This window comes from Haliaeetus albicilla, chromosome 13 (assembly GCF_947461875.1).
Source record: "Haliaeetus albicilla chromosome 13, bHalAlb1.1, whole genome shotgun sequence".
NCBI lineage: Eukaryota > Metazoa > Chordata > Aves > Accipitriformes > Accipitridae > Haliaeetus > Haliaeetus albicilla.
In genome coordinates this window covers 7621335-7648046 of record NC_091495.1, presented here as the reverse complement: position 1 = coordinate 7648046, position 26712 = coordinate 7621335, and the positions used below count along the sequence as shown (strand labels likewise).

Below are 26712 nucleotides of genomic sequence, written 5' to 3'. Positions count from 1 at the left end.
GGAAGGGGTCACGGCCCCAAGCCAGTTGGTGTTCAAGAAGCGTTTGGAGATACATGTATATATATATGGTTCAACTTTTAGGTTGTGCTGTGTGGAGCGAGGAGCAGGCCTGGATGATTCTCGTGGGTCTCTTCCAGCTCAGGACAGCCTACGTCTCTGCGAGCTCCTGCAGCCTCCTCGACCGCCGTGCTCTTGCATCTCTTCTTCCACAGAGCGGGAAGAAAAAAGCCCTGTAGCTTCGCAACGACCCGCGTAAGGCTAAGACGCAAAACCCCAGTTGTGGGGGGTGGGACTGCTGGTGTAGGGAGCTCAGGGCGCCATTTCCAACCCCAGCCAGCAGCGGTTGCTTATGTAACCTCATGTACCTCACGCGAGGAACCCGACGGGCACGCGGCGGTATTTCCCCCATCACACCCCGCTCGTGCTTTTATCCTCCACCGCCTTCGCCGACAGCGGGAGTCAAACGTCCGCGACAGAGGGTACGACAGATCTATTTCCAGCCGTTTGTTTTAAATCTGCCCCCGGTGGGGTGCCCGGCGCTAGGGGGGAATCTCGAGCAGCCTTCCACGGCGCCTCGGGGCCCTCCCTCAGTCGGCGGGAGGGTCCCCGGGGCCGCGGACCGCCCCCCCGCCCCTGCGGGCGCCTCAGCGCCTGCGGCCGCGCTCGCTGAGGGCCGCCCGGGGCGGCGGGCGGCCCTGCAGGGGGCGCTGGCGGGGCGGGGCCGCCGAAGGGACGGCCTGCGGCCGCCGCCGCCTCCCACGCCGCTCTGCCGCCCCCAAGCAGCCGGGCGCGGCGCGGCGCGGCGGGGCGGGGCGCCCCGTCCGGTACAAACGGGGGCGGAAGTGTCGTCAAAGGAAGGCTTACTCCCCTCCCTCAGTGGAGGAAGGACGGGCTCCAAGATGGCGGCGCCGGAGGAGCGGCTCCTGTCGGAGGGGGAAGGCGGCGCCCTGGGCTCGGCGCGGCTCTCCCCGCCCCCGGTCTCGGAGTCTCCCGAGGCTCTGGCGCCCTTGGAGCCGCCGCCGCAGAGCAACACGCTCATGGGGCTGCCCATCGTGGCCATCGAGAGCATCCTCAGCTTCCTGTCCTACGATGAGACGAGCCAGCTCCGCCTGGTAGGGGCCGGGGAGGGGAGGGGAGGCGGCGGCAGCGGCGGCGGGGCGGGCGGGCGAGCGAGCGAGCGAGGAGCCCTGCTGCGGCTGGGACCCGGGCCCGCCGGGGGAAGCCCGCCTCGCTGGGGGGGGCTTTCTCCCTTCTCCCCAGCCGCCCCCGAGCCTCGGCTACGGGCATGTAGGTGTGTGCCTCCATGCGCGCCTTTCTAAGGGTCTTTTACCGTCTCTTACTTCTTTCATTCCGCTCGCCCTCGGTGAGAAATTGCTGGGCTGCAGGAGGCTTTTTTCTCTCCTAGTGACCGCTTTTCTTGGGGCGATAGTCTATTGTGTCTCATGTGTGTATTTGTTTTTATCTATAGAGCTTGAGGCTACGAGCATAGAGGATGGTGAGCCTGCTGCTCCAAGGACCCTACCCTATCTAGAAATAAGAGTGGGGCAAAAAAAAGGCATAAGAAAGCCCTCGTCCGCCTGAAAGGCTGCCTGCTTCTTCCAGTCATAGTAGTAGATCTAATAAAAGATATTACCTCTACCTCCAAACTTCATAATGCCAAAAAAAAGCGCAGCTGTCGGCGAGGAGATCAGTGTATATCAGTCTTTAACTGCCTGCATAAGGAGCCTGATGTAAACTATGACATAATATGATAAGCTGCTGTCTTACTGAATTTCCTATGAGGTTGTAAATGGAATAATAGTGAGGGAATTAATGCATAGCTTATGTAACCATCAGTAAATTTGCATGTACTGTACTGCTTCTATTTTAAGAACTCTATTAGCCTAAACTGAATAATATTACAGGCATATTTCTGCAGAAAATCAGACTGCATGTGTCCTGGATCAGCAACCTGAGGTGTTGCATCCTGACTGGAACGTTAAACTGAAGGCTTTTAAAGCAGAAAATCTGTCCTTATTCATACTGCACCAGGTACACCAGTACCTAAATATTTCTGGGATGCTGTCAGTCCACTAAAGACTTTTGCTCCTTCTGTAAGAGTACGTATTGGATCTGTGAAAACGATGTAGTACTGCCTTTTTGGATTGCAGCCTCTGCTTTTGAGTATTTACTGTTTGAATGAAGGGAAATACATAGAATGTTTGGATATGCTTAGTGTTGCCTGGTCTGTATTGCAACGCTTGATGCAGCCCTTTGCTGCGACTTTCCCATTGCGTTTTATAAATGGTAGTACCCGTGGGAACTATCATGACTCAGTAGAAGGGTTTTTTTTATTTCTGTAGGGCTAAGTTACTGTTTGTAAGCAATGCTTTGTCAGCAGTGAAGTTGAGAATAGGAAAGATGGTGGTGTAAGGACTAAATCAGCTGTTTATCTCTGGGTGCTACTTAAGAAGTAAAATGTAACACTTCTATGCTCTCTTATGTAGAACCTGCAAGTTTATTTTTCCAGAAGAGGACTGCCCCTTTCAGAAGTTTCAGAAATATGCAAAACCAGACTGGAAAAATAGCAACTTTGACACACACATAGAAAAATACTAGATGTAAAATGAAGGAAACTATTTAGTTGGTCTTTCCCTATTTTTAATTTTTGAGTTGACGACGGCCAAGAAGCTTAATCTCCATCAAATTCCTTACTGTTCCCTTAAGCACATCAGAAGGCATTATGAGCATTCTTCTGAGAAGAAAGTACACTTGTCTTTGTTAACCAGCAGTAGTGTAAAGAATCAAAGCCCTTCTGGTTTGACCTAGTGAAAAGTGTAGCTCATAACCACATAAGCTTGATCAGCTAGGTCTTTTGGGTGGCCATTCAGAACTAAAGGTGTTCTTTTGGCAATTCACCGAGAGGAAGAGACTGGATGTTTTACATAACTCCAGATGCTGTTGACAGAGAATTAAGCCTTTAAAAAAACAATGCCTAGGCATAAATTCATAACGAAATTTCATCAATTCCAGATTTTTAAAGGCTACAAGTAGCCTTGGGAGACACTTGTATATTCCTGCTCCAAGATCTGTCTTGCACAAACAGTAGATTTTTCTTCTCTATGGGAACTGACTTGAGCTGCATATCAAAGATGAATGAGTGTATCTTATAATGAGCAGTCTTCTGCTAAAGAAACATTGCAGGACCACATTAATTGAATGATGGAGATTCAATTGCTTAAGTTTCATGCATATTAAAAATGTGCCCAAAAGCAGCCTCATTAACCCCTTAGAATGTGGTATTCCATAGGATAAAGCATCTTGAGGAATGTAGGAAGATAGGATCCAGGACATCAATCAGCCTAAACAAAGTTTGGTCATACATGTGTAGGTTCAAAATGTGGATTCCTAAACTGATCGCTCTGATGCATTCTCTGGATCCCAGCATTGAAGGAAACGGATGTCCTCATCTCTTTCTGGATCTTGAGTATGTACAAGAAGACAGACTAAGGAGTTGACTGGGTGGGAGGACATAGAACATCAAGAATTTTTCAGATTAATGTAGAGATAGGAACCTGTATTGTTTATACAGAGCGTAATCTAAGGCTTAACATCTGTAAGTCTTTTTCTGTCACCAAAGGACAAGGTAAAGAACATTTCCTGATGATTGCCATCAGGCAAGGCAAGACCATAGGCCCCTCATTGTGCAAAGAAGCACTTGCTTTCCTGAGCACAATGCCTTCTGCTATTCCTGGTGTTACTGCATTTAAAAGCGTAAATGAAGCACCTACTGGTTAAGCAGTGAAGTAGATCTAAAGTAATGGAGACTAAACAATAGGTATTCAGAATGCAATCTTGTCTGCAATTATGCCTCAGTGCAAATCCTGAGTTCTCAAACTTGTGTTCAAATAAAGTGAATGAGAGGAAAAGCAGCAGCATTTTGCTTTCAGCCCTTCTGAGTATTTACTTCATCTGCTTCCTCCGATATGTCATCATAAGTGAAACACAGAAAACCCAAAAGATCCTTATGTCTGAAGCTGTAATATTCTGGACAAGCTGCAGCCTACCGTGCATGCTAATATGGAAGCTAGCTATCTTGCAGCTTTGAAGGCTTCTTTTGCTGTTTCTTTTTTTTTTTTTAATGACTTACAGAAGCTCTGGAATTTTGACCTCAGTGGGATAATAATGAAATTCTTATATTCCAGTTTCTTCTCACTCGCATGTCTGAGCTTGGAAATGCACTTCCATTCAGGTTATTACTACAGTAAGTGTGGTTTAAAAAACAAACTATCCACAAGTTCCTTCCATGAACACTCTGAGGGGAAGGTTATCTTGGGTTCTGACACGTCAGAAGTGTCAGATTCTGCAGCAAACCTGTGCTTATTTTCTGCACAGCACAAATAAGGACTGATAGCCTTTGGACAGCATGGCTTTAATCTTCCCACAGTTTCAGTAAATCTGTATTTACAGGCATTTCTATTTTAAAGCTTCTTGCTGAAGTCATCAACATTTTGTCACTTACTTATACTTTACCCTAGAAAGATGTTATGAAACATGGTGTCTATGTAGCCTCTAAGAAAAAGAACATATATTAAATCTAAATAGTTTAGGATATTTTTATCTCTGTTCTGATAGTTGTTATCTGTTGGTGAAGCTTGGAAGAAATAAGACATGCTTGAGGAAAGGGAACCTGGTAGTAGTCATCTAGCAGATTGTGTCAGTTTAGTTTGTTTACAGATGAAGTGGAAAATTAGTTCTTTCATAGAAGCTGTTATTGCATGTAAGTCAGCATGCTAAGAAGCAACCACCTTCTCATTCTGCTTTTCACATGGACTTGGAATAACTTTCTAACACTGAAATTTGAACACAAGTGTCTGGTTAGACTTGACATTTGAGGAAACTCGGGCTCTTTCAGCTTTATGGCTAGAATAAGAAAATATTCACAAAAATTTGCAAATACAAGTATGAGTAAATTTAACTTTTTACTTATGGTCCATTGAATAGCTAGTATCAAACTGTATGAACACTTAAAAGTGTAATAATGCTACTTTGTGTATGACTGCTGACTGTGCAGTCTAAAAGAGGTATATTGTTCCTATAAATACAGATACCGTATGGTTTAAATGGTGACATCAAGAACCAGCTGAGAATTAAGAGATGATTGGCAAAATAAGTTGCAAACAGTTTTGGTTTCTGGTGGTACCTGTTATCTGTTCGGTGTTTGAGTTCTAGGCTGATTATTGGCACAAATATGGTTAATGTGCAGAAATTGGAGCAAATATAATTCTTCATGCTGCATAGTGTAAGCAAATGAGCAAGATTTAAAAAATCCAGTGTTTAAAAATCTAGTGCAGTTTGTGTTACTCGTTGCGACTTACCTTCTTGGGTGTGGGAGGGCTTCAGCACACGGAAGGGCCCTTGCTGCCAGCAGATGTCAGTGTACACATGGTTAAAACCTCCTCTGAATTTGTAGCTAGTATTGTATCTAGGATTGTTTTTCTTTTGTGCTGAATAATTGCATAGCTAACAGAGCCCTTGTGCAGGTACTAGTTCCTAGTTCAGGGAGTTGGTAGCATTAAAACTACAAGTAAGCTGTAAAGTCTTGTACTCAAAAATGGTATCAGATATAGGCATCCCTAATGCAGCTAGTATCTTAGAAGAAACGGGACAAATTCCTTCTTCCTGTAGTTGAAGGGCCAGCATTATTTTTTATACACTGGAGATGATTTAGCTGATTCAGTCAATATTAGGGAGAGTGTGCTGAGACTGTACCTCTGTAGTTAGTCTGTCTGATCCTTCGCCTTTGACTGTTAACAAGGAAGATCTAATACAAAGGAGCACAGACAGATCAACAGCAATTGCTTAATGGTCTGTTAATACAGACCTATTTGAAAATGGTCAGTTCTTACTTCCAGAACTTAAGCTGCTGTGAGTAGCGGAAGACTCACAGAAAGTAGAACTTCTTTAAGTACTGCCTTCTATATAAACAGAAAATAATTGCAGGCTTTTCTGGGAGAAGTGAGAATCTTCTTCCTCAAGGTATAAACTTACACAGACTTTAAAATTATGAAGTGAGTAGTGTATGGAGGGAAGGAGTGTTCATTAAAAAAAAAAAAAGGCAAAGCTAATCCACTGGAAAGTGGGGTCACAGTGGGAGTTGTGCACTTTGGTACAAAAAAATCCCAAACAATTTCAAAGGACAGTTGGTTCACTAAGCTCTTGCATCTTCAGAGCTGAATTGCAATTGCTTTAAACTTTAGTACGAGTTGGCTTTGTCTTGTAACTGGTTACTTTGTGAAGGTTTAAATTTAGCAGTTTATTGTATTTTCTGCAGCTATTGATGTCCTTTCTCCCTAAATCTGTGGGGAAAAAATGAGGCTATTGGTATCCAACATAGCAAATAAAGGAATATGTTAAAGAGAGAAGAAAAGACTTATATACAAAAAGGAATCTTGTTTCACCTGCATAAGTTTTTAAATTTAATTGTGGCTGTCTTGAAAAACATAAGCCTTAAATGCTGAAAGAAAACCATCATGATTTCTTGTTTTTAAAGGCTGCTTTTTTGAGACTGCAGAATATTAACTTGATCTACCAGAATCACTCTGGAGACCAAGTTGAAAGCCAGCAACAGGCATTTGCAACTTCCATTAAAATCAGAGGAAATTGTATCTGCTTGTATATGGCTGGCATTCAGCCTACTGTCTCGTTATGCAATATCAGGAGATTAATTTGTGAACTGTGTGGAACATAGCTGCTCCTTTTTGGAGTGTCAAGATCATTGTTAGAGATGGTGATGCCTTAAGCTCAACTGCAGTTTCTGCTTCTTGAAATGGAGCAAAAACTGGTAAGAGAATCTTTTGCTACCCAGCAAGTATGGATAAGATAATATTATAAGTGACTTGTGGCTTTAACTGAGCCTTAAGTTTTTCTTTTTACTTAAATACAGGTTTGTAAGCGAATGGACTTGGTTTGCCAGCGAATGTTAAATCAGGGATTTCTGAAAGTGGAAAGATACCACAACTTGTGTCAAAAGCAAGTTAAAGCTCAGCTTCCAAGGTATGTACTGGTTAAAACTGTAGTTAAACTTAAATGTGCTAGATTCTTTTACACCGAATGTTGAAAAGGAATTTCTTGCTGGCTAATTCCACTTATATATCTTGAAAATTTGAGTCACATTTGTTTTTATTTCATTTTTTTCCAAAATCACCTTGAACCTAAGATCTAATTACAGAATAATGGTGTGGATGAATGTAAGTTGTCATATGCTATGAACTGGAATACTGGAAAGTGTCTCTGGTATTTTAAACAGAGAAAAGAAGAGTGGGTCCTGTATTACTCAACTCTTCTGGCAAATCAAGCAAGGACTCCTAGGAATGAATAAATGCCATTCCTTTTCAAGACCGACTGTCTTCACTGGTGATTTATTTATGACTCTGCTTAAAAAAAAGCAAGGTTTTTCAGTGTCAAGGATTAAACAGGGGAAAAGGGGGGGTTGACATGTGAGCATTACTGGGAGCTAGTTTCTCACTAAAGCAATGTCTTTTCTCCTTTCCAGTGAGTAAGTGCAGATGCTTCTGTGTCCTGTCCTATTAGATTTCCCAGTCAGAGTGAAGAAATTAAATGCTACTTACTGTAGAGATCCTTTGTCAAAAGAGCTTATATCTCAACCTAAACTTTGTAGCAAGCGCTAATAATATATTAAATTTATGTCGATTGCATTGAAGTACTAACTATAGGAATATGGGGGGATAAAAACATTCACACTGACTCAGTGTCTACTGCTAGTTAGTACTGAAAGCTTGTTTTTAAATAGTCCTAAGTTACATATAGGTCTTATGGATCACATAAGACGTAGTAATTATTTAGAGAACAAATTTTGTCTAAGGAAGTGTAGTATGCTATTACTAGCTGGTTATCAATCTGTATCAGTTATTTTTCCATAAGGACAGAACTAATGTTAGTGGTTACATTTTCAAACCTCAGAGCTGATTGTTACAATTTCATTTTGTTGACTCACTGTTAAATCAGTGTCACTTAATGGTCTGTCTTCTAGACGGGAGTCAGAAAGAAGAAACCATTCATTAGCTCGTCATGCAGACATCCTTGCTGCTGTAGAAACGAGACTCTCTCTGTTAAATATGACTTTCATGAAGTATGTCGATTCCAATCTATGTTGCTTCATACCTGGAAAGGTAAAATGTAGACTATATTATGTGAATGATTATCTGTGTTTAAAAAATATAATTGTGTAACAATCTGGGACAGCTGGGACAAATTTATATAATGTGTATATATGTATATTGAAACTGTGTTTCAGATACTTTTGCAAACAAACACATAAGGCTATACTCTGCTATAACAGGCAGTCTGAAATGGATGAACCAGACTATATCTTAATTATTTTAAACTTGATTTCCATTTTCCCTTAGATTCTCTCTTAATTCTGATGTTTGACTTGTGGCATATACATCCTATACAACCTTTTACAAGAAACACGTGATACGTAGGGTTTACTACCCCAATGTAAAATATAAATTATGCAAGCAAGATTTACATTGGAGATACCACTGTTTTATAAGCTGTGAAAACAGAATAGCACAGGGGAATTGACAAAGTCATGATCTTAGGAAGACTGGTACAGCTCAGGGTTGAAACAAGATCTGTGAACATTAACCTAATGCTCTATTCATTGATCTTTCTGTGTAAGGTTTGGATATGTTGCTATTAATTTTTCATGGGCAGATAATGGAATTGCACTGGGATGAATGGAAAAGTTAGCTGTTGGATTCAGGTGAAGCATGGCAGGGATTTTTACATTCAGTACAGTAGGATAAGCTGTTGGGATGAAATGTATTTTTATCTTGAAGTAGTAACTTAATTTCTGTATACTCTTGTTGACTTGATATTTAATTTTAAATTAAATCATTATAGTTTAATATATTTGTGCTTATTTGACTTTATATTTTTGTATGTACCATGTAGTTTAAAAAATATAATATAAAGTCAAATAAACTTAAGTCCTTGATACTCACATAGTAAATAGAGTACTTAAATGTTGCCTTACTTTTCTGAGAAGTAGACAGAAAGGCAGTACTCAATTTAGACCTGGGGTGTGCAGCAGTTGGGCAAGTGAGCTTGCCAGCCATTTTCCTTGTGGACACTGAGTCATAAGGACCTTGTTTGTATTCTGATATAACATCTAAAAAGTTTTGGGGTTTTTTTAATTATTTACTTAGTGTATGAGCTTGCTAGTGTTGCTGCTCTCTCAGCACAGTTACCAATTCACCAGAAAATCCTATTTTGGTTGAGCAGATTCAAGGCTTAGTGTCCACTTACAGTCTGGTTTTCCCCTCAACCTGCCCTGCACCCCTCAGGAAATTTTTTTGCATGAAGCTGCCACAGAACTGTGAGGAAGTCAGTTTGTGTTAGAATATGTGAATCCTGATTTGAGGCTCGGCATACTGTGTGAGGGTTCCTGGTGATAGCAGAGCACTGGTGCAAGATTTTATATTGAGGCTGGCAGGAGAATGCTCTGAGGATGTTGTTGCTAACAGGATATAACATGGCTAAAATTAGAGAAGTCTTTTTTAAGATTGTTGCGTGATGAGACGCTTCACTCTTGTCTAGCTTTTGCAACTTTTTAGCTAAGCTTCCTTTATTAAACACAAGATGCAACTCTATTGTCTTAGCTATGATTCTAAGTCCTTAAGACCTGTGTTCTTCAGGGGACTCTTCAACCATTCTTAATCCTGTGCAAAATACCTGTGTCGGTAATTTCAGTAATAAGAGACCAGCACTGCTATCTTGACCTGCCTCAGACTATAATTCATAGATTAGTGAGACACCTTTCATCTCTATGTATCTCTCCTAACCAAAGGCCTTGTGAAACCTGTTAAGAGGGTGCTTACGTTCTGCGTCAGCAGTGGATTGATGTTTTATAAATTAATGTATTTTGGACTTAATCTGAATTTGTAGTGTTTTGGGTGTATGCAAGTGGACTCAAGTAAATACAGCTCTTCAGACTGACATAGTGATAATTCTTGGTACTCTGTTCATGTGTTTCATAGCTGGCTGGGGGAGTGACTGCTCTGCATTGTGGCTTAGAGTATCTTGCTTCAGGTTCTCCAAAAAGAAATGATTATGCTTGGCTGAGTATAAATTATATAACTCAGAACTTGAGTATGGATGTAGTAAAACAAAACTTCACACAATGAGCGTTATTTCATGAGTTTGAAGAGAGTTGCTGTGATAGATCAAGTGAATAGCTTCTCTGATATATCATGCACAGCACTTCATTTCAACATGCTAATCTAGAACTAAAGCACACGGTGGTATGCAACAGTTATGTAGTAAAAGCCCCTGAATATGCCAGCACTTCTAGAATGGTGTGAAATAATCTTGCCTTTATCAGAAAATCCTAATTCTTCTTAAATGTTTTAGGTAATAGATGAAATTTATCGTGTGCTAAGGTATGTAAACTCTACAAGAGCTCCTCAGAGAGCTCATGAAGTTCTTCAAGAACTAAGGGACATTTCCTCCATGGCTATGGAATATTTTGATGAGAAGATTGTTCCAATACTGAAAAGAAAGATGCCTGGGTCAGATGTATCGGGACGTCTGATAGGAACTGCCCCAGGTATTAATTCCAATGTTTAGTTAAGTTTTGTTTAGTTTTTATCTAAGAATTCACAGCACACTATCTTTTTAAAGCTCCCTCCCTTAAGTGCGAGCTTTATTACATGAATGTTGATGATACTTGTTTCTTAAGAATACTAACTGAAATTCATTTGCTTTGAAATTTAAGGAGCCTTTGTACTACCAAAAGAACAGTCACTTGAATGTATGCTAGAATTATGCATAGTGTGTATTCATTAAACAAACGCTTTTGTGCCACCAATGAATGAGACTTTATCATTGCACTTGGTTGAAATTTGGCACGAGATGACAACTTGATGCCTTTTATTTTTAGGATGATCAGCAAATGAATTACCCTGAGCTGTTGTATGTTCTAGCTCTCTATGCACTACCTGTCTGTGTTTTTTTTACTTTCCTGGGGTACTAAGGTATACACTGACAAGCAAAATACTTATGGGTAATAGTGAAAAGGCAATTAAAATAACAGTCTATAAACAATTAAACTGGTCCTTCGTATACTCGGTCAGACTTTCCAGAACTTTTGTGAACCAAAGTCTAAGGTAGTTGCCTCATACAATGGCCAAAAGCAAAAGGTTAGCAGAACTGTAGTGTTTTGCCTGTGCTGAACATCTTCACACTTGTTAGGAACTGTGAAATTAACTCTCTGAAAGGATAACTTAATAAAAATTAAAAAAAAGAAATTACATCTTAAACAAAAATGATAGACCTAACTGTAGGAGCTGCTTCTTGTTTCTGGTATGTCCTGTCCATCCTTTTAGCCGTAAGTGTGTATACCACCTCTTAATTATATTCTGTTAATTCCACCTCGATTCCATTGAGTCTCTCAGTTGAGGAAGTATTGCCTAAAACCATAGCTGATGTCAACTGGCTTTTTAAGGCCAAGGCTTTATGTGGCATAAAAATGCCTATCTTGTGTTGAGGGAGGAGCATAACCTATCTAATGGCAACCTTTCAGTGTCATGAAACTGTAGCTATGCTGGCGTCTTAAAGGGGAAAAAAAGAGGAGGAAGAGGACTGTTCTAGGCTGTTCCAGACTTTTCTGTCTTTGTAGCACTTAAAAGTTGCATCTTACTTGCACAGCACAGCATTGCTAGAAGAGTAAAATAATAGAAAAAGTGAAAGATATCTTTTATGATAGAAAAAGTGAAAGAAATTACACTGTAGCTGTTAGTCTCCTTGATTTGCAGGAACTTTATTAAAATCAACATACCCAAGCTCAAATTCCAGTATGGTTTTAGTACTTAGGAAGAGTGATTCTAAAGAAGCATGGAAAATAAATTCCTTTCTTCTAAAAAGTAAGTTAAATTGAAATACCTTGTTAAGCCCCAAACCACAAAATTTTAGAACTTTAGCTGTCTGCAAGTAAGACAGCAGAACTGTACTGCTCTATTGAAATATATTTATTTAATATAACTATTCTGTAATAAGTAATTTATAGACATGTGGGGTTTTGACTTAACATCTGTGACCCTAAGTCTAGATGACAACGTAGTACCTCTATGTAATTTTTGATACAGCAGAAGAGGGGGGCTGATATACAGAAAATGAATGATGAGCTGTTTTCCAGAATACTGAAAATCTAGGTATTTTAAATTAAACTAGTTGTGCTCTGAGATATATGCTCGTTAGACACCTAAATGACTGTAAATCTGTTTACATGTTCACATAGCTTCCAACCAGTATTCAGATTCATGTTTGGGGAGTGGGGATAAGCAAAATATGAAAACTGGGACACAATTTCTACCTTTGTCTTAAAGTTGTAGAGGATTAATCACAGTTTTCTCTGAAGTTCCAGGGCCTTCTGCAGCACTGACAACAATGCAGCTGTTCTCCAAGCAGAACCCTTCAAGACAGGAAGTCACCAAACTCCAGCAGCAAGTAAAAGCGAATGGCACGGGCTTGACAGCACTAAAGCGGGAAATCTCAGAGCTTCGCATCAAAGTGCAAGAGCAACAGAAGCAACTCCAAGATCAAGATCAGAAACTGCTAGAGCAAACCCAAATCATAGGTGAACAGAATGCCCGATTGGCTGAGCTTGAACGCAAGCTGCGAGAGGTAATGGAGAGTACAGTAGGAAATTCTTCAGGTTCTGGCTCAAATGAACAATCTCCTAGAAAACGGAGGAAGGCGGTTGAATCCACAGACTGTCCTAGGAAATCTAAACGCCTTCGAAACAGAAAATAACTTGGGAGTAAATGACATCTTCAGGAGGACACACTGCTTTAGTAGCCCAAGCAGGTCTGCTTGTTTGGATACTGTGACTAGCTTCATGGTGTCACTTAGGCTGCTGGCTCTTCAAAACACCACTTAGACTTGAACAGTAATTTTCTTTCATTGAGACTTTTCCCCTGCTTTCTGTATGGGTGGGCCTAATGCACAGAATCTTTAAGATTTGCAATAGATACATACTAACCAGACCTGCTCTGTTATGTTTTGAAGGGTTAATCTTTTTTCTGTGCAGATGTGTTTAAAGTAAACTTATTTGTGTTTATGCATATGTTCACATAAAATCTTAAATAAATTCAGTCTTAACTGACTAAAAAGTTAAGCATAAAAACAGATGTCCTGTTCACTTGAAGGAAAGATCCACTTTTAAAAAATCTTGTTTTAGAGAACTTGACCTTTTTTGTTACAAGTGACCTTGTCTGGAATGTCTGAAAAGTAGTTAATACTTTTTAGGGATCTCTGTAATGAGTAAAACTGACTTCTTAAGCTACAGTATTGGCTATATATTTTTGTAAACTTACAAGGAAGGGCCTTCTATCCAGTCTTCACATGCACACACCCTGGTTCTAGGTCTTGGGAGCCATATTCTACATTTGCATGGATAGATGCATGTGCAGCTTAGTCAGCCTGCTAAAAGCACTTGCCTGAAACTGTTCTTAACTCTGGGAGAGAGCACAGATTGCTATAAAGCAATTTCTTTGTTCCTCAGCCATAACTTAGCATCTGCTTTCAGCACAACTGCTTTCTTACACTGAGGTGGTCTTATGAAGCTAGTTGCAGGAGAGTTTGAACCCAGGCTATCTACCACTTTCACTGCCTGTACATTGCAGGTATTGTTAGCCAAAGCTGAAGAATTGAGAAGCTGCCTATGCATCACTTGATTCATAGGCCAACATCTAATAAGTATCAGACAAACTGTCCCTACAATAACCAAGCTCAGGGGGACAACATCATTTGAATGAAATGCTGTATTATGGAAAAACTTAAAACTATTTTGTGTGTATGTGTTGGGGGTGGGGTGGGATAGAAGTTTCTCTGTAACACTGATGACAATATTCTAAGCTTTCCTTACCCTAAAAGGTAAATCACTTCAGACAAAGCTTTAATTTCTTTTGCACTTCTGTTTTGAGCTTGTAACTGGAAAAGCATGTCTTGCACTGTTCAATCTCTCTGGTCACTTTAACAACCTCAGAGTTGTATACAGTGATTTTCCCCCCCATCTGTATATTTTTGGAACATTATACAAATACCATTGTCCTTGTTTTTGTTTTAATGTACTAAACTATGTAGCTTTATCATTTGACTTATGTTTTCTTTTTTTAATCAGCTGCTGCTTTGGATTTAGGTGGTACTGAATTCAACTTGGTGGGGCATTGAAAAATGCAAGTGCTGCATTTATAGCTGTTCAAAATTACCATGGGTTAAAGTGCAGGTTTCTCTTATGTTTTGTATGGCTGTCAGCATAACGTAGTGGTTGTATTTAAATCACCAAACAAATCAGAAATTGTCTGGTCAAATGTTACATAATCGTGGGAAAACTGACATTTTTCCTGAAACTTCAGCTACACTTTCTACTTCTAAAACATATTAGCTCATGTCAGAAGTAACATTGCAAATGCCTAATTTTTGGCAGACATTAAATTTTCAAATAAACTTGTTGGGTAGTTTGAATCTTTAAAAAAAAAAAAAAAGGCATGTTTCTTAAGCATCAAGGAAATGATAAAAAGTTATCTGGGTGGAAGGCTAAACTGTTAAAAGAGAGTTTGCTATTATCTTCCATGGCTCAGCATTTTTTTTTACTGTTAAAGATCTCTTTAGATATCTGCTGTTCAGTTTAAAAATACTGGCATACACTTTTATCTTTTAAAAAATAATAATTTTGAATCAAAGGGTCAGCATGATAACTATAAATACTGTGTATCATTTGATACAATTCATTTAATGGTCAATCATGATGACAAATTCATGTAATGGTCTAATTACCAGATATTTATGGTTAAATACTTCTAAACGACTATAAACCTGTGAATTACATTTACTGAAAAGGTTTATTCATACATCTCTTAATATCTTTCACTTTAGTTTATTTCTAGAAGATGCAAACAGTCCCCCCTCTTTCACAATATACAAATAGTTTGAGGTTATTCAAGAGTACCATTTATTTATAGGTTGGTGAAGCTCTAGCTGTGCGTAAACTGAGCTGGAAAGAACAACAGCCTATTGTTACATGAAACATTCTCCGTGAATGGTGCCAACTTGGAACCTTCAACTCAAGGAAGTATCACGTGCTGCAAGTTTGCAGGTGCATCCTGATCCCCTGCGTGCTACCAAGTATAGTAGAATTGAATGAGGCCCATGAAACTTAAGGGCTAGAGGGGATGGTTACAAGCCAGCTCTGAGAAATGCCACAACAAAGGTACACCACTATTTTGTTTTCATTGCCTGGGGAGCGAGGGAGACACCAGTATCGGGTGGCTCTCAGACTGGAATATATACCAGTGGTACAGATGGAAACAGAATGAAATAATAGTGTAGAGAAAATAGCTAGAACATTAACTTCTGACACCATATTGTCCCTTATTAAATAAAAAAGATGCGTTTTGCAATATACGAACAAGCTGATAAATAGCCTGAAATAAAAGTAAATCACTTTTGACTATAAATTTCTATGCAAGTTTACATGAGTTGGTATTATCAGTCTTGGAATGTACACTGTTAGTAGTGATTAGTGATTGTATTATCTGCTGTTTTAGGGAGAACCTCGAACTAGTGAGGCTAAGATGTAGTTTATGAAGTTGCATGAAAAATTGTTTTATTTGTAGCCAGTGTTCAGTTTTAGTACTTGTAGGAAGGGCTGAAACTGAACAGCTCAGGGTTGAAAGAGAAAGCAATAGTGTATTTTATAGTTAGTTCCTTAAAATAGCTTAAAACTAGTGAGACTAGCTTTCCTTCTTTTCAAGCTTTCCTTTTTTTTTTTTTCTAAAAACAGCAGCTTGCTTTGTAAACTTCTTTTTGTTTCATGGTAGGGTTGGGGATTTTTTACAAATTTGTGTATCTAGTGAACATGATGAAAATGGTTTCAGAAGATAGCACAATGGTACTTTTTTGAGGGAAAAGCTCTTTGCAACCAGGTCTTGCTCCCCAAATTGAACAACTTGTATGTAAATGCAGTATGCGAGCACCTTCTAAACAAGGGTTAATGGATGTAATCAGTGGAAGCCCTGAAGGAAGAAAGACTACCTGCTTAACAGGTAGATTTCTCAGTTTAAAGAACAGATAGAAACAAATGGTAACTTCTTCAATTCTTGCTCAGTACAGCACATTAATTTAATCACATAAGTTCATTAATGTTGCAAGGATGCCTTCACGTAATTTCTTAATGTAAAAGGTAAGACTGTACTCAACAGAAACTTAGTTGCTCTTACTGAGATCGTCTAACAGTTAATCGTGGGAAGCACTAAGATTGCCTGAGGAATTTTCAACATCAAGAGCCTCTTGAAAATAGGATGACATAGGATGTAGTTAAATGTGTCTTCAGACAGGACTGCCTGATTTCTTGGTGTTCCCGATGGTTTTAAGAAGGTAACTGGCAAATTACGGTGATAGATTATTATTTCGTTCATCAGTAAATTCAGTTTGGAGTATTTGATAGTAATGTGTCTATTAGTTGTGAACTATTCTGATTCTTTGCAATTCCATTCCTGTACTACTTTGCACCGTACCTGGACCAGCTCACTTGTTGGTGTGCTCTCTGCTTTTGCAGTTGTGCTTACTGGATCTCACCTTCCTGGTTGGGCGGGGTTGTGCTGCCAGCTTTGGTTTACGTGTAACTGAACGCTCTAGGATTTTTGTTCTTGCCTTGTGCGAGCTGAAGACGCGCTAGGTACCCGATCTCTTTGTCCTCAGAAGGGAAAATGTCAGATACAAAAACTTAGCTTGCTGAAGACCTAATATATCTGGATTTGCTATATGGGCTGCTTAAACCAGAAAGACTCAGTGATTAAATAGGAAAAACACTTTGCACCCTAGGACACTTGGGCAATTAAATTTTCCAGAACTTTACTATTTAGCATTTTTCATAGTTGTTTAAGCCTTGTTTGGCTGCTAAAGAATGTTTACTTTATAAATCTGGCCTCTTATATTTAATTACCCTACTGAAACTTGTGGCCATTTACAAACCTATATACATTTGCCGTGCTGTAAACCTGCCTCTGTGTACTGAACTCTTGATACTCTGTCTCTCCTCCAGTGCTCCTGTCAACAGCTGCAACCTTTCCTATCAGCAGACGCATTCGCTCTTTTGGCAGGATCCTTCCCACGGATGAGAAGGTCTTTGGTGCAATGATGGATACCAGTGCTAACATTTGAACTACAACAAGAAGGGAACATTTTCAGAAACATTACGTACAGTGTTTAGAGTGCAGTTGAGTGAAACACTTGTGATCCTGGCAATTTTTCAGCCAGCTTCTGCACTGGTAACTCAAAAGCACTTCCTGGTTTATTGTGAAGCGGTCACTGAGCAAAAAGTAAAACTGAACATGCCTTGCAAGGACAGAATGCCTTGATGAAACCTAAACTTCTGGTTTACCTCTTATGCTGCACCAGCCCTCACAAAGTCTACGAAATTCAGATCGTGTTACTAAGGAGGGAAAAGCTGTGAATAAACTTTTCCATCTTCTTCTACATGCTCCCTTTTCCACTTCTAATTCACATCCTAATACGCACAGATTAAAAATGCATGTAAACAAAAATATTAATGAAGCTGTTACGTTTTATAGATCCTGTGCTTTGTCCATTACTTTAGATTGTAAACATTTTCAACTAGGGATTGTATTTCCCCTACATGTGCACGGTTGCAGGTGGGACTTTTAGCAGCTAGTACATATTAGCCTTTTTTATTCATTATTACTAATAAAATAAGTGATGCATCATAAACCTTGAGATATTCATATTACTTTAATAGATAAGGTATAATTTACTTTGTGATAACTTCCTCTGTTGTTTTTATCACTATTACTGATTTAGATTATTTTGAGTGGATTTGTGGAAAACTAAAATTCCAAGCAAGTAGTCATTTAACTGCCACATAAAGTGATCTTTCTAACTGAACTGTCCACAGTCAATATTACATAAGAAATAGATGGAGGGACAGATCAAATGGAGTTTAGTTCTTACAAAGAAGTTCCTTAAAATACCTTACCACAGAAAGTGAAGAAATGGGAGACCTTGGCACAGACGTTTTGAGTTGTAGTTAAATATCTTTAGGTAGCTTATAGAAGTTGAGATTTTGGACAAATGATACCTAGTCCTTACAACCACACATCTCTTACCTTTGGAAAAGAAAAAGGGTTTTTGAAAGAGCTGCCGCAAGATGCTATTCCTGTTTCCAGTCTCAAGAAAGCGAGTCGGATGAGACCGCCCGGCCTACCCGGCTGCCTGCGGTGACTTCTGGGCGGGTTACGCCAACAGCTGAGAGGGGCAGAAGTGTCACAGACGGCTAAACCTGTATAAACGTCATTAAAGGCAGCAGGAAGCACGGCGGGGAAGGCGAACACGGAGCCGGTGAGGCTTCCTCCGCCCAGCCCAGCTTCTCGGAGGCCACCTCGGCCTCGCTACCGCGGGGAATGATGAAGGAGCTTCGGGTTCCCTCAGCGCCCGGGCGCGGGAGGGCTCCCGGAGGCAGGGCCGGCGTTACAAGCCGAGAACGTTCTCTCCCTCCTTCAAGACGAGTTACGCGTGCGGCGTCACAGAAGGGACCCGCAGCGCAGGCAGCGACGCCGCGGGTTCGAGGCTCGCTCCCTCCCGCGCTCTGCTCCCCTCAGGCGGCAGCGCCTCACGGCCCCCCTCACCCCACAGCCCGATCCCTCCCCTGCGGCCGCCAAGACCGCGAAAGGGCGGCCGGCGCCGGCCGCCCGCCTGCCACGCCGCGGCGGTCGCGGGATGAGTCAGCCCCGCCGCCTCCAGCGGGCGCTGGGCCGTCCCAGGGCTGAGCAGTGGGACCTCTCCCCCGAGGAGGGCGACAGGCGCGGCTTCCCTCCGGCGTGAGGCGGGGGCCGAGGCGCTGGCCCGTGCCTTACCGGGCGGAGGCGCCGGGGGCCGAGGGGAGCCGCCACCCGGCCCCTCGGGCAACGGCTTCGCCGGGCGCCTCGCCCCGCCCCGCCCCCGCCGGCGGGCGGGGGGGGGGGCGAGACTCTCTGGCGGGGGCGGGGCCTGCGAGCCCTGACAGCCGGCAGTAGCCAATGGGGAGAGAGGTCGCGGTGGTGGGCGGGCCGCCCGCCGAGCCGCCTCCGCGGCGCTATAAAGTGCGGTACCCGGGGGGGCGCCGCGAGGCGGGTGCTGCGGCGCAGAGTCGAGCGGGCGCGCGGAGGGTGCCGCGCTGCCGGGATGGGTAACACCGTCGCCAGAGAGGATTTCGAGTGGGTCTACACGGACCAGCCTCATGCCGACCGCCGCAAGGAGATCCTGGGTGAGGAGCGGGGATGGTGGCGGCGACGGTGCCGTCGCTCCTCGCCGCCCGTCTGCGTGGCGGGGGGGGGGGGCGGACGGGACGGAACGGACGGACACGGGGACGACACCCCACAAAATGGCTGCCAGCCGCCCGCGCCGGGGAAGGCGCCGCGGCGGAGGGCCCGTCCCTCGCCGCCAGCCGTTAGAGACTCCCGGCGGCGGGGCGAGGGTGGGGCGGCAGGCGCGGGCTGAGGCGTGCGGCCGCGGGGCCGAAGTCGGGCCGGGCCCGCGTGAGGGGAGCGGCGCTGGCCGCGTACGTGGAGGCGGGAGCCGCCGCCCTGGCGGCGCTGGCGGGGGAGGGGGGAGGAGGGAGCCGGAGGGCGGCTCGCCGCCTGCGAGCCCCGAAACGTGGGGCGGGCCGGGCTTCCATTTTGAGCTACGAGGCGAGCGCCGGGCAGCTGCGGAGCGGTGCCGGAGGCTGCCGGACAGCGGTGCGGGCGGTGAGGTCACCCCTCCCCGCGGGGGCTGCGGGCCGCTCCCCGCCCGCTGCCGGAGCTGCCGGCTTCCGCAGAGCCCTTGGTGCGGGTAGGAAGCGAGCTGGATAACTGACGAGGCGGCTGCTGGCCCTTGTAAATGGATCGCGTGTCGTGTGTCGGGGTCGTCGCGGCACCCAATAGTGGTGGTAAACAACCGCGTTTTCAAGTAAGGTTTCTAAATCGGACCTGAGCTTACTTGAGCTCTTCTGAACTACTGGTGGGTTGTCAGTTCAAAGCCATTTCCTTCCTGGGTAGGCTGGAGGTGGTACTGGTGCTTGCCATGTAGGTGCCTAGTTGCTGAGCAACAGAAAAATGTCAAAATTATTTAGTTTTAAAGGATTCTGTGTAGCAATGAATGTCACCAGTGGAAAGGTGGTGTGTTTTCGTTAGCTTTGCAGACAAATCCTAATTGGGAGGCAGGGCAGAAATTACTATGTATCTGCTTTTGTAATCTAACTGGGATAGTTGGCTGTGTCCTGGTTTCAGCTGGGATGTAGTTAGCTGTCTTCCTAGTAGCTGGTACAGTGCTATGTTTTGAGTTCAGTATGTGAAGAATGTTGATAACACTGATGTTTTCAGTTGTTGCTCAGTAGTGTTTAGACTACAGTCAAGGATTTTTCAGCTTCTCATGCCCAGCCAGGGCACCTGACCCAAACTGGCCAACAGTGTATTCCATACCATGGGACGTCCCATCTAGTTTAGGAACTGGGAAGGGGGGGGGGCAGGGTTTTTTCGCCGCTTGGGGACTGGCTGGGTGTCGGTCGGCGGGTGGTGAGCAATTGCCCTGTGCATCATTTGTACATTTCAATCCTTTTATTACTACTGTTGTCATTTTATTAGTGTTATCATTATCATTATTAGTCTCTTCTTTTCTGTTCTATTAAATCGTTCTTATCTCAACCCAGGAGTTTTACTTCTTTTCCTGATTTTCTCCCCCATCCCACTGGATGGGGGGGGAGTGAGTGAGCGGCTGTGTGGTGCTTAGTTGCTGGCTGGGGTTAAACCACGACAGCTGTGAGGAGAGTTTCTAAATAATTCCTTTTTTGTTTAATTGTTTCCCATCTAGCTAAACATCCAGAGATAAAAGCGTTGATGAAGCCAGACTACAACTTGGTCTGGGTGGTTGTGTTGATGGTTCTTGCCCAGTTGACTGCGTTTTATCTAGTTAAAGACTTGGACTGGAAATGGGTAGTCTTCTGGGCATATGTTTTTGGAAGCTGTATTAGCCACTCCATGACTCTGGCTATTCATGAGATCTCTCACAATAGTGCCTTTGGCAACAGCAAAGCAATGTGGAATCGATGGTTTGGAATATTTGCCAACCTCCCTCTTGGTCTCCCGTACTCCATATCCTTCAAGAGATACCACATGGATCATCATCGTTACTTAGGAGGCGATGGAATTGATGTGGACATTCCAACCAACTTTGAAGGCTGGTTCTTCTGCACCCGTTTTAGGAAGTTCATATGGATTGTTCTTCAGCCTTTTTTCTATGCGATTAGACCTCTCTGCATCAATCCCAAACCCATTACTCGACTTGAAATAATCAATTTGTTGGCTCAGCTTTCTTTTGATGTTGTGATATATTATTTATGGGGAGTCAAATCCACTTTTTACATGCTTGCTGGTTCAGTACTTGGACTTGGGTTGCACCCAATTTCAGGACACTTCATAGCTGAACATTACATGTTTTTAAAAGGACATGAGACTTATTCCTACTATGGGCCACTTAATTTGCTCACTTTTAATGTTGGCTATCACAATGAACATCATGACTTCCCCAATATTCCTGGCAAGAGCCTTCCACTGGTAAGTTTGCTTCCAAGGTTATTACTTTTTCTTAAAATAAGCCCTACTTCAACTTGAAAATCAGATAGAAAACTGATAGTTAGAAGAATGGAAGTTGGGAGATAAAAAAAAAAACCCAAAACAACCAACCACAAAACACAAAAAAACAACCAACCAAAACCCCCCAAACCAGACAAAAACCAGGTCAATTTCTAAATTGAGTGAAGCAGTGGATAATTACTTACCATTTTAGTGGTAGCCTGAACAAGCTTCCAATGTGCTGGCTGCTTAAGCCTCTTCCATAAAAGGAGAGGGGAGGAAATGCATGTCTTGTGCTTTGCACTAACTTTAGTTTTCTGTAATTACAACCAGCTTTCTGTCGTCTGTGGTTTGTAAGCATGCAGGAAACTAGTTCAGAATCTGCAGATACCTTCAGAGATTCGTCGGCTCTGTCTTTGAAATCTTAAGGACAAAATTGTAATTCATGCTTATCCTTCAGTCTCTTCCATCACTGACATTCTCTGGTGGGGAAAAGAGGTGATTTGAGGTACTGCTAATGTTTATTGTACTGTTGACAAATGTTTAATAGCTTTATACTTTGGAGCAGCTCAGTTTCCTCTACTGAGAACCTTTGAACCTTAAGTAAGTATCAGCTGTACATTGACAGAATTAAGGCTTCAAAGCTAAGACTTAAACCTGTCACATCTGCATGAGTAGCAGGTGTCAATTTTCAAACTAGTTCTCCCCACTTCAGTCTGTGCTAGTTTAAGCAGGAGCTTAGTTCTCATCGTATAGGGGTTTCCCAATTGTAGCATGGGAACACAGGGTTCCAGGGTTACACATGAAACTTACCTTCAGTGAAAAGTATTTTTCATCAGAACTAAATTTGCAATCTGACAGCAGCTGTGGTATTTGTATTTTATCTTTGTTATAGTACTTGGTAATAGTAAAACCTTGTAAGCTTGTGCCTTCTGTGCAGTCTAAAACTTGATTGCTATTTCTGTTGTCAGTGGTGGAACTGTAGATGAAATAACTACTCCAGCACTTCTTTAGCGAGGCACTTAAATTCTGGAATTGGTTTGTTGAGATTTTGGTTTTGTGGTTTTTGTTGGTTTGGGGAAAAGAAAACACCAAGCCTTGATGATTTCTCTTATTCACTGATTTCATTTTCAAATACAGGTAAAGTTGCTTTAACTCACCTTTGATACCTAGATCTGTGCTAGTGAACCAGCATTTCACTTCTTGCACCAGTACTTAAATTGTAAATAGGGAATGATTTTTTCCAAGTATTTAATGGCAGAGGTAAATACCCAGCTCTGCTACAGGACTCTTATCCCACAGCTCTGATAAGAAGACAAAGCCTTCTTTTAGAACAGTGTAGTTAATTTGATTGGACTGGACTCTGCTGTGCTGTGTGCTAAAGATCACTGAAGTACTTAACACTTGATTCCAGCTGGGGTACTGGTGAGCTGAGAATAATTACTGTTGAATAAAAGTATACTGGCTAGATGCACTATTCTATGGGTGTGATGACGGATCAAAATGATCTTCAGCTCTAAACCAGGCATGCAAATCTCTTGGGTTTGTTTGTTGCTTATACAAATTAATATTTTTTTTCTTCTGCCTAAAGCTATGGAATTTAGTGAAAAATCAGCTTTGTTCCATTCAGGTTTTTAAGGCCTTAGGTGGTTGGCCTTATCAGTAAATATATCTAACTGAAACTCCAGCTCTCTTAGTTTAGAACAGTGGTCTAGTCAGCATGTACATCTGAGAAAATCTTTCAAAGCAGTTTATATTCATTATTTAATGTCTGTCTACAGAAACAAGATGTTCCTCAGAAATAAAATGTTTTTTCTTCTGAGTGCTGAGGTTTGAAACTAAATGTAGAAATAGCTGTGTTAAACATCTCTTCCTAGAACTTACAATATCCTTTTTAGAGATACTCATATACTTATGAGCCAGCACTGATCTGAGTCACCCACTTCCACTAGCAACCAAACTGCTTGTTTTTGTGAGCTATATCATTCTGTAGGTAGCACAGTGAACAGACTTCAGTATGCTAGCAGAGTTTGTTCTGGTTAGCTTCAGTATAAAAGTTTCATATGACACTTAACAACCAGAGAGTTGCTTTTTCTTTCAAGAAACTTTCACATTGTGGCACTAGTAGCCTTTCTTGTAGAATCTAACATCTAAAATGAAACTTCTAGTGCTCTGCATTAAGCTACAGGTTAGGGATTGTAAAGTTGTTGTGACTGGTGCTAATAGAACTAGTAAGTAAACCTTGTATCTCTTTTTTAGGTGAAGAAAATAGCAGCTGAATACTATGACAACCTGCCACAATATAACTCTTGGATAAAAGTACTGTATGACTTCGTGATGGATGACACAATCAGCCCATATTCACGCATGAAAAGGCAATTAAAGGGTGAAGTGAAGCAAGATTAAACTTCTGGCAACCAAAAAACTTTGAAATGTCTGCTTGCTTTAAAGTGGCTGGTATTAGGTCTCTTTCTAAAGCTGTTCACCAGTGTCCTGAATTAAGATCTACAGCAACATAGCAATGCATCCTTAAGGATTTTGTAGCAGACTCCTACCAGCTATAACATTCCTCACAGTCCTCAGATTCATTGGTTTGATGTGTCTATGTTTGCCTAAGGATCAGTGTTATATGCATAATGCTAAATCACTTTGTTACAGAATTTACTTTGGCAGATGTTAAATATATATAAAATATCTGTCTGCCTCTTAATATTTAAAAAGTTCTCAATGTAGTACACCGCCCACAACATGCTATTTAGATGACTGTAGTGTTAAAATGCTGTACCTGTTAATTCTAACCTAACGTGATTTGTTAACTTAAACCTTCTGTTGAACCTGTTTCCTAACTTATGGGTGGAAGAACTAAATTTGCACAGAAATGTTAAGTCTGCTTTTGTTTAAATATGTAATGTGTCATTTGAAGCACTGCTATAAAGTTCTACCTTTTCTACTGAAAGTACCTTAAAGGAGCAATCTGTCAGAATGAAACTGGCATCTTTGAGATGGCTTGTGTGACTTCCTTGTAAAAAGGTGGGGAATTCAAGGGTATTGCCAACTTTGTGGGTCCCCACCTACTGCCTAAGCTGCTTGTGTTAGCATATAGCTTGTGCAGCTAGCATTTAGAATTGTATTGTGTAAGCCACTAAGTAACTTAATATAACTGATTAGGTTTTTTATAGTGGAAAAATCCTGTTACAGTTTGGGGTCTTCTGATCTGCAAAGAAAAATGATTAGGCCTGCCCTAACGGGTTCTGCTGTTACTGTGGTTTTAAATGCTCAGTCTATAAATATTTACACTCATTTGGAAGTTTGGCTTATATGGAAAACTGAATCAATTGAAGCTGACACTGTTCTGGCAAACAAGGCTAGCTACAACCACTGATGACTCTACCTATTAGGCATATTAGTCATTTGTGTACACAGAAAGGTGTTGCTAAATGATCTTGGATTTTTTTTCCCCTCTAAACCTACAGTAGCCTACATGAACCCTTGTCGTTCTTGCATATTCAAATGTGGTGAGAGCACAGGTGGTGATATCAAATTCCCTGCTTAAGAATTTTTTAAATTGTGAACAAAGAATGGATAGACTTGCTGAACACTGAAGAATCTCTACATACCTCAGCACAGTATATTTGCCTTCTATCATCTAATGCATTGATGATGGCTTTAAGCTGTCAAAGATGGCTACAAATCACCCTTAAATCTCAAATGGAGATCCTATGGTATGTAATTCACTTATCTGAAAGATGGAATCGTTGAAGGTGGAAGCCTTAGCTGCTCTCCACACTGGTCTGCTGTAAGTAACTTAATTTTTAGATGCCTTCAACTCCTGCATTTTGGGTTTTTTGGAAGAAGCTGCTTGCCTGACAAGAATGTGTTGGTATGTCTTAACCCTTGCTTGCTTGCAGTCCTGTTCTTAATGTGTATTTTGTTTAAGTGTGGGCCCTTATCTGTGGTTAAGCAACAGAAATGGTATCTTCTGGAAGTGTGCCAGCTACTTAAGTGATTTCATGATGCCAATAACATGCTAGGTAGCCAGCATATTGCTCAGGGTAGAGTGTAATGTCAAAATATATTTTATCCAGTATTTTTACATGTAATTAAAAGCAAAGATTAAAGTAATACTGGGTGAATTTTTGACTGGTCCCCTTATGCTGAAGGACTTTAAGCTTTAGAGAAACTTAGTATTTTTAAAGCAGATGCAAGACCTGTTCTGTTGAGTGGTGGTGTAGATGAACTGTAAAGAATCATTGCCTCTCCTTTCTACTCAGAAGCAAACTGACTGGTTGAAAGACTTGAATAGGCTTACCAAGTTGCAAAACAGTTTCTTTTTAAGCTGCTTCTGCACAATTGCTCTATTTAAGAACCGAAAGGTGGAATTAAATCTCTCTGGTGTTGATGGTTTACCATAGCTGGATGAAGGACTGAAAGTGTCTCCAGAAAGTTTTATGGCTAAAAGCTAAAGTTAAGAAATTCAGTTATCCTAGATGAATACTTAAGATAACCAGAGCTCAGAGTCAAAATTTTATACTTAGGCTTAGTGACCTACTTGATGGAATCACTGATGCCCCTTACTGCCCTCCCAATGGGTAGTGCAAGTGTGAGTTTCTGCTTTTAAACAGGACTGAAGTTGCCATCTCTAATGTTTAAAATAGCAAATGTTGCTTTAAGGTGTTATGACTATGATCTTTCCTTCCAACTCTGACTATGTGCTATTTTCACTTCAAGAGCTGCAGAACAGTGGGGAATTCTGAGGGACAGATCTATGCTTGTGATAATCTTTCTGAAACATCTGCTACTGGCTACCTATTGGAGAACACTTACTGGACTAGGTTCATCTGGGCCAGTGAGACTTAAGTTTGTATCTAAACCATGGTCTGATTCTTGCCAAGCATTGGTAACTACCACTCTTAGGCATATAATTTCTATGTATTACACAAGAGGCCTTGGCATCTAACTGCAGTAATAAGGATTTTGCCAGAAGCAGATCATCTGAAAGTTAACCTATATTGCAGCATAGTTTCATCCCTAAAAAACAGTT

At 41.7% G+C, this 26712-nt stretch overlaps 2 protein-coding genes and 1 long non-coding RNA gene across 3 annotated transcripts; 2 read left to right on the top strand and 1 right to left on the bottom strand.

The window, feature by feature from the left end:
- The first annotated feature begins 863 nt into the window (after positions 1 to 863).
- FBXO28 (F-box protein 28) lies at positions 864 to 14156 on the top strand. The gene is made up of 5 exons (XM_069800060.1): positions 864 to 1112; positions 6926 to 7035; positions 8033 to 8171; positions 10420 to 10615; positions 12425 to 14156. Exons 1-5 carry the CDS (start codon positions 900 to 902, stop codon positions 12817 to 12819), a joined length of 1053 nt encoding a protein of 350 aa, XP_069656161.1. The 5' UTR covers positions 864 to 899; the 3' UTR covers positions 12820 to 14156.
- LOC138688550 (uncharacterized) lies at positions 8011 to 18969 on the bottom strand. The gene is made up of 3 exons (XR_011327412.1): positions 18192 to 18969; positions 16584 to 16762; positions 8011 to 8163 (listed from the first exon to the last, which is right to left on the bottom strand). It is a non-coding gene; the product is annotated as an uncharacterized lncRNA (long non-coding RNA).
- Positions 18970 to 19168: 199 nt separating this feature from the next.
- Positions 19169 to 25793, top strand: DEGS1 (delta 4-desaturase, sphingolipid 1). The gene is made up of 3 exons (XM_069800059.1): positions 19169 to 19327; positions 20911 to 21653; positions 23931 to 25793. Exons 1-3 carry the CDS (start codon positions 19246 to 19248, stop codon positions 24075 to 24077), a joined length of 972 nt encoding a protein of 323 aa, XP_069656160.1. The 5' UTR covers positions 19169 to 19245; the 3' UTR covers positions 24078 to 25793.
- Positions 25794 to 26712: the final 919 nt, after the last annotated feature.

What these genes read in the sequence shown, in the direction of transcription:
- FBXO28 (XM_069800060.1), top strand. Translation starts at nt 900, where the DNA reads ATGGCGGCGCCGGAGGAGCGGCTCCTGTCGGAGGGGGAAGGCGGCGCC. An exon ending in AGACGAGCCAGCTCCGCCTG is followed by an intron (nt 1,113 to 6,925) that starts GTAGGGGCCGGG and finishes ACTTAAATACAG; the next exon opens with GTTTGTAAGCGAATGGACTT. An exon ending in TCTGATAGGAACTGCCCCAG is followed by an intron (nt 10,616 to 12,424) that starts GTATTAATTCCA and finishes TTTTCTCTGAAG; the next exon opens with TTCCAGGGCCTTCTGCAGCA.
- DEGS1 (XM_069800059.1), top strand. Translation starts at nt 19,246, where the DNA reads ATGGGTAACACCGTCGCCAGAGAGGATTTCGAGTGGGTCTACACGGAC. An exon ending in CCGCCGCAAGGAGATCCTGG is followed by an intron (nt 19,328 to 20,910) that starts GTGAGGAGCGGG and finishes TTTCCCATCTAG; the next exon opens with CTAAACATCCAGAGATAAAA. An exon ending in CTGGCAAGAGCCTTCCACTG is followed by an intron (nt 21,654 to 23,930) that starts GTAAGTTTGCTT and finishes TCTCTTTTTTAG; the next exon opens with GTGAAGAAAATAGCAGCTGA.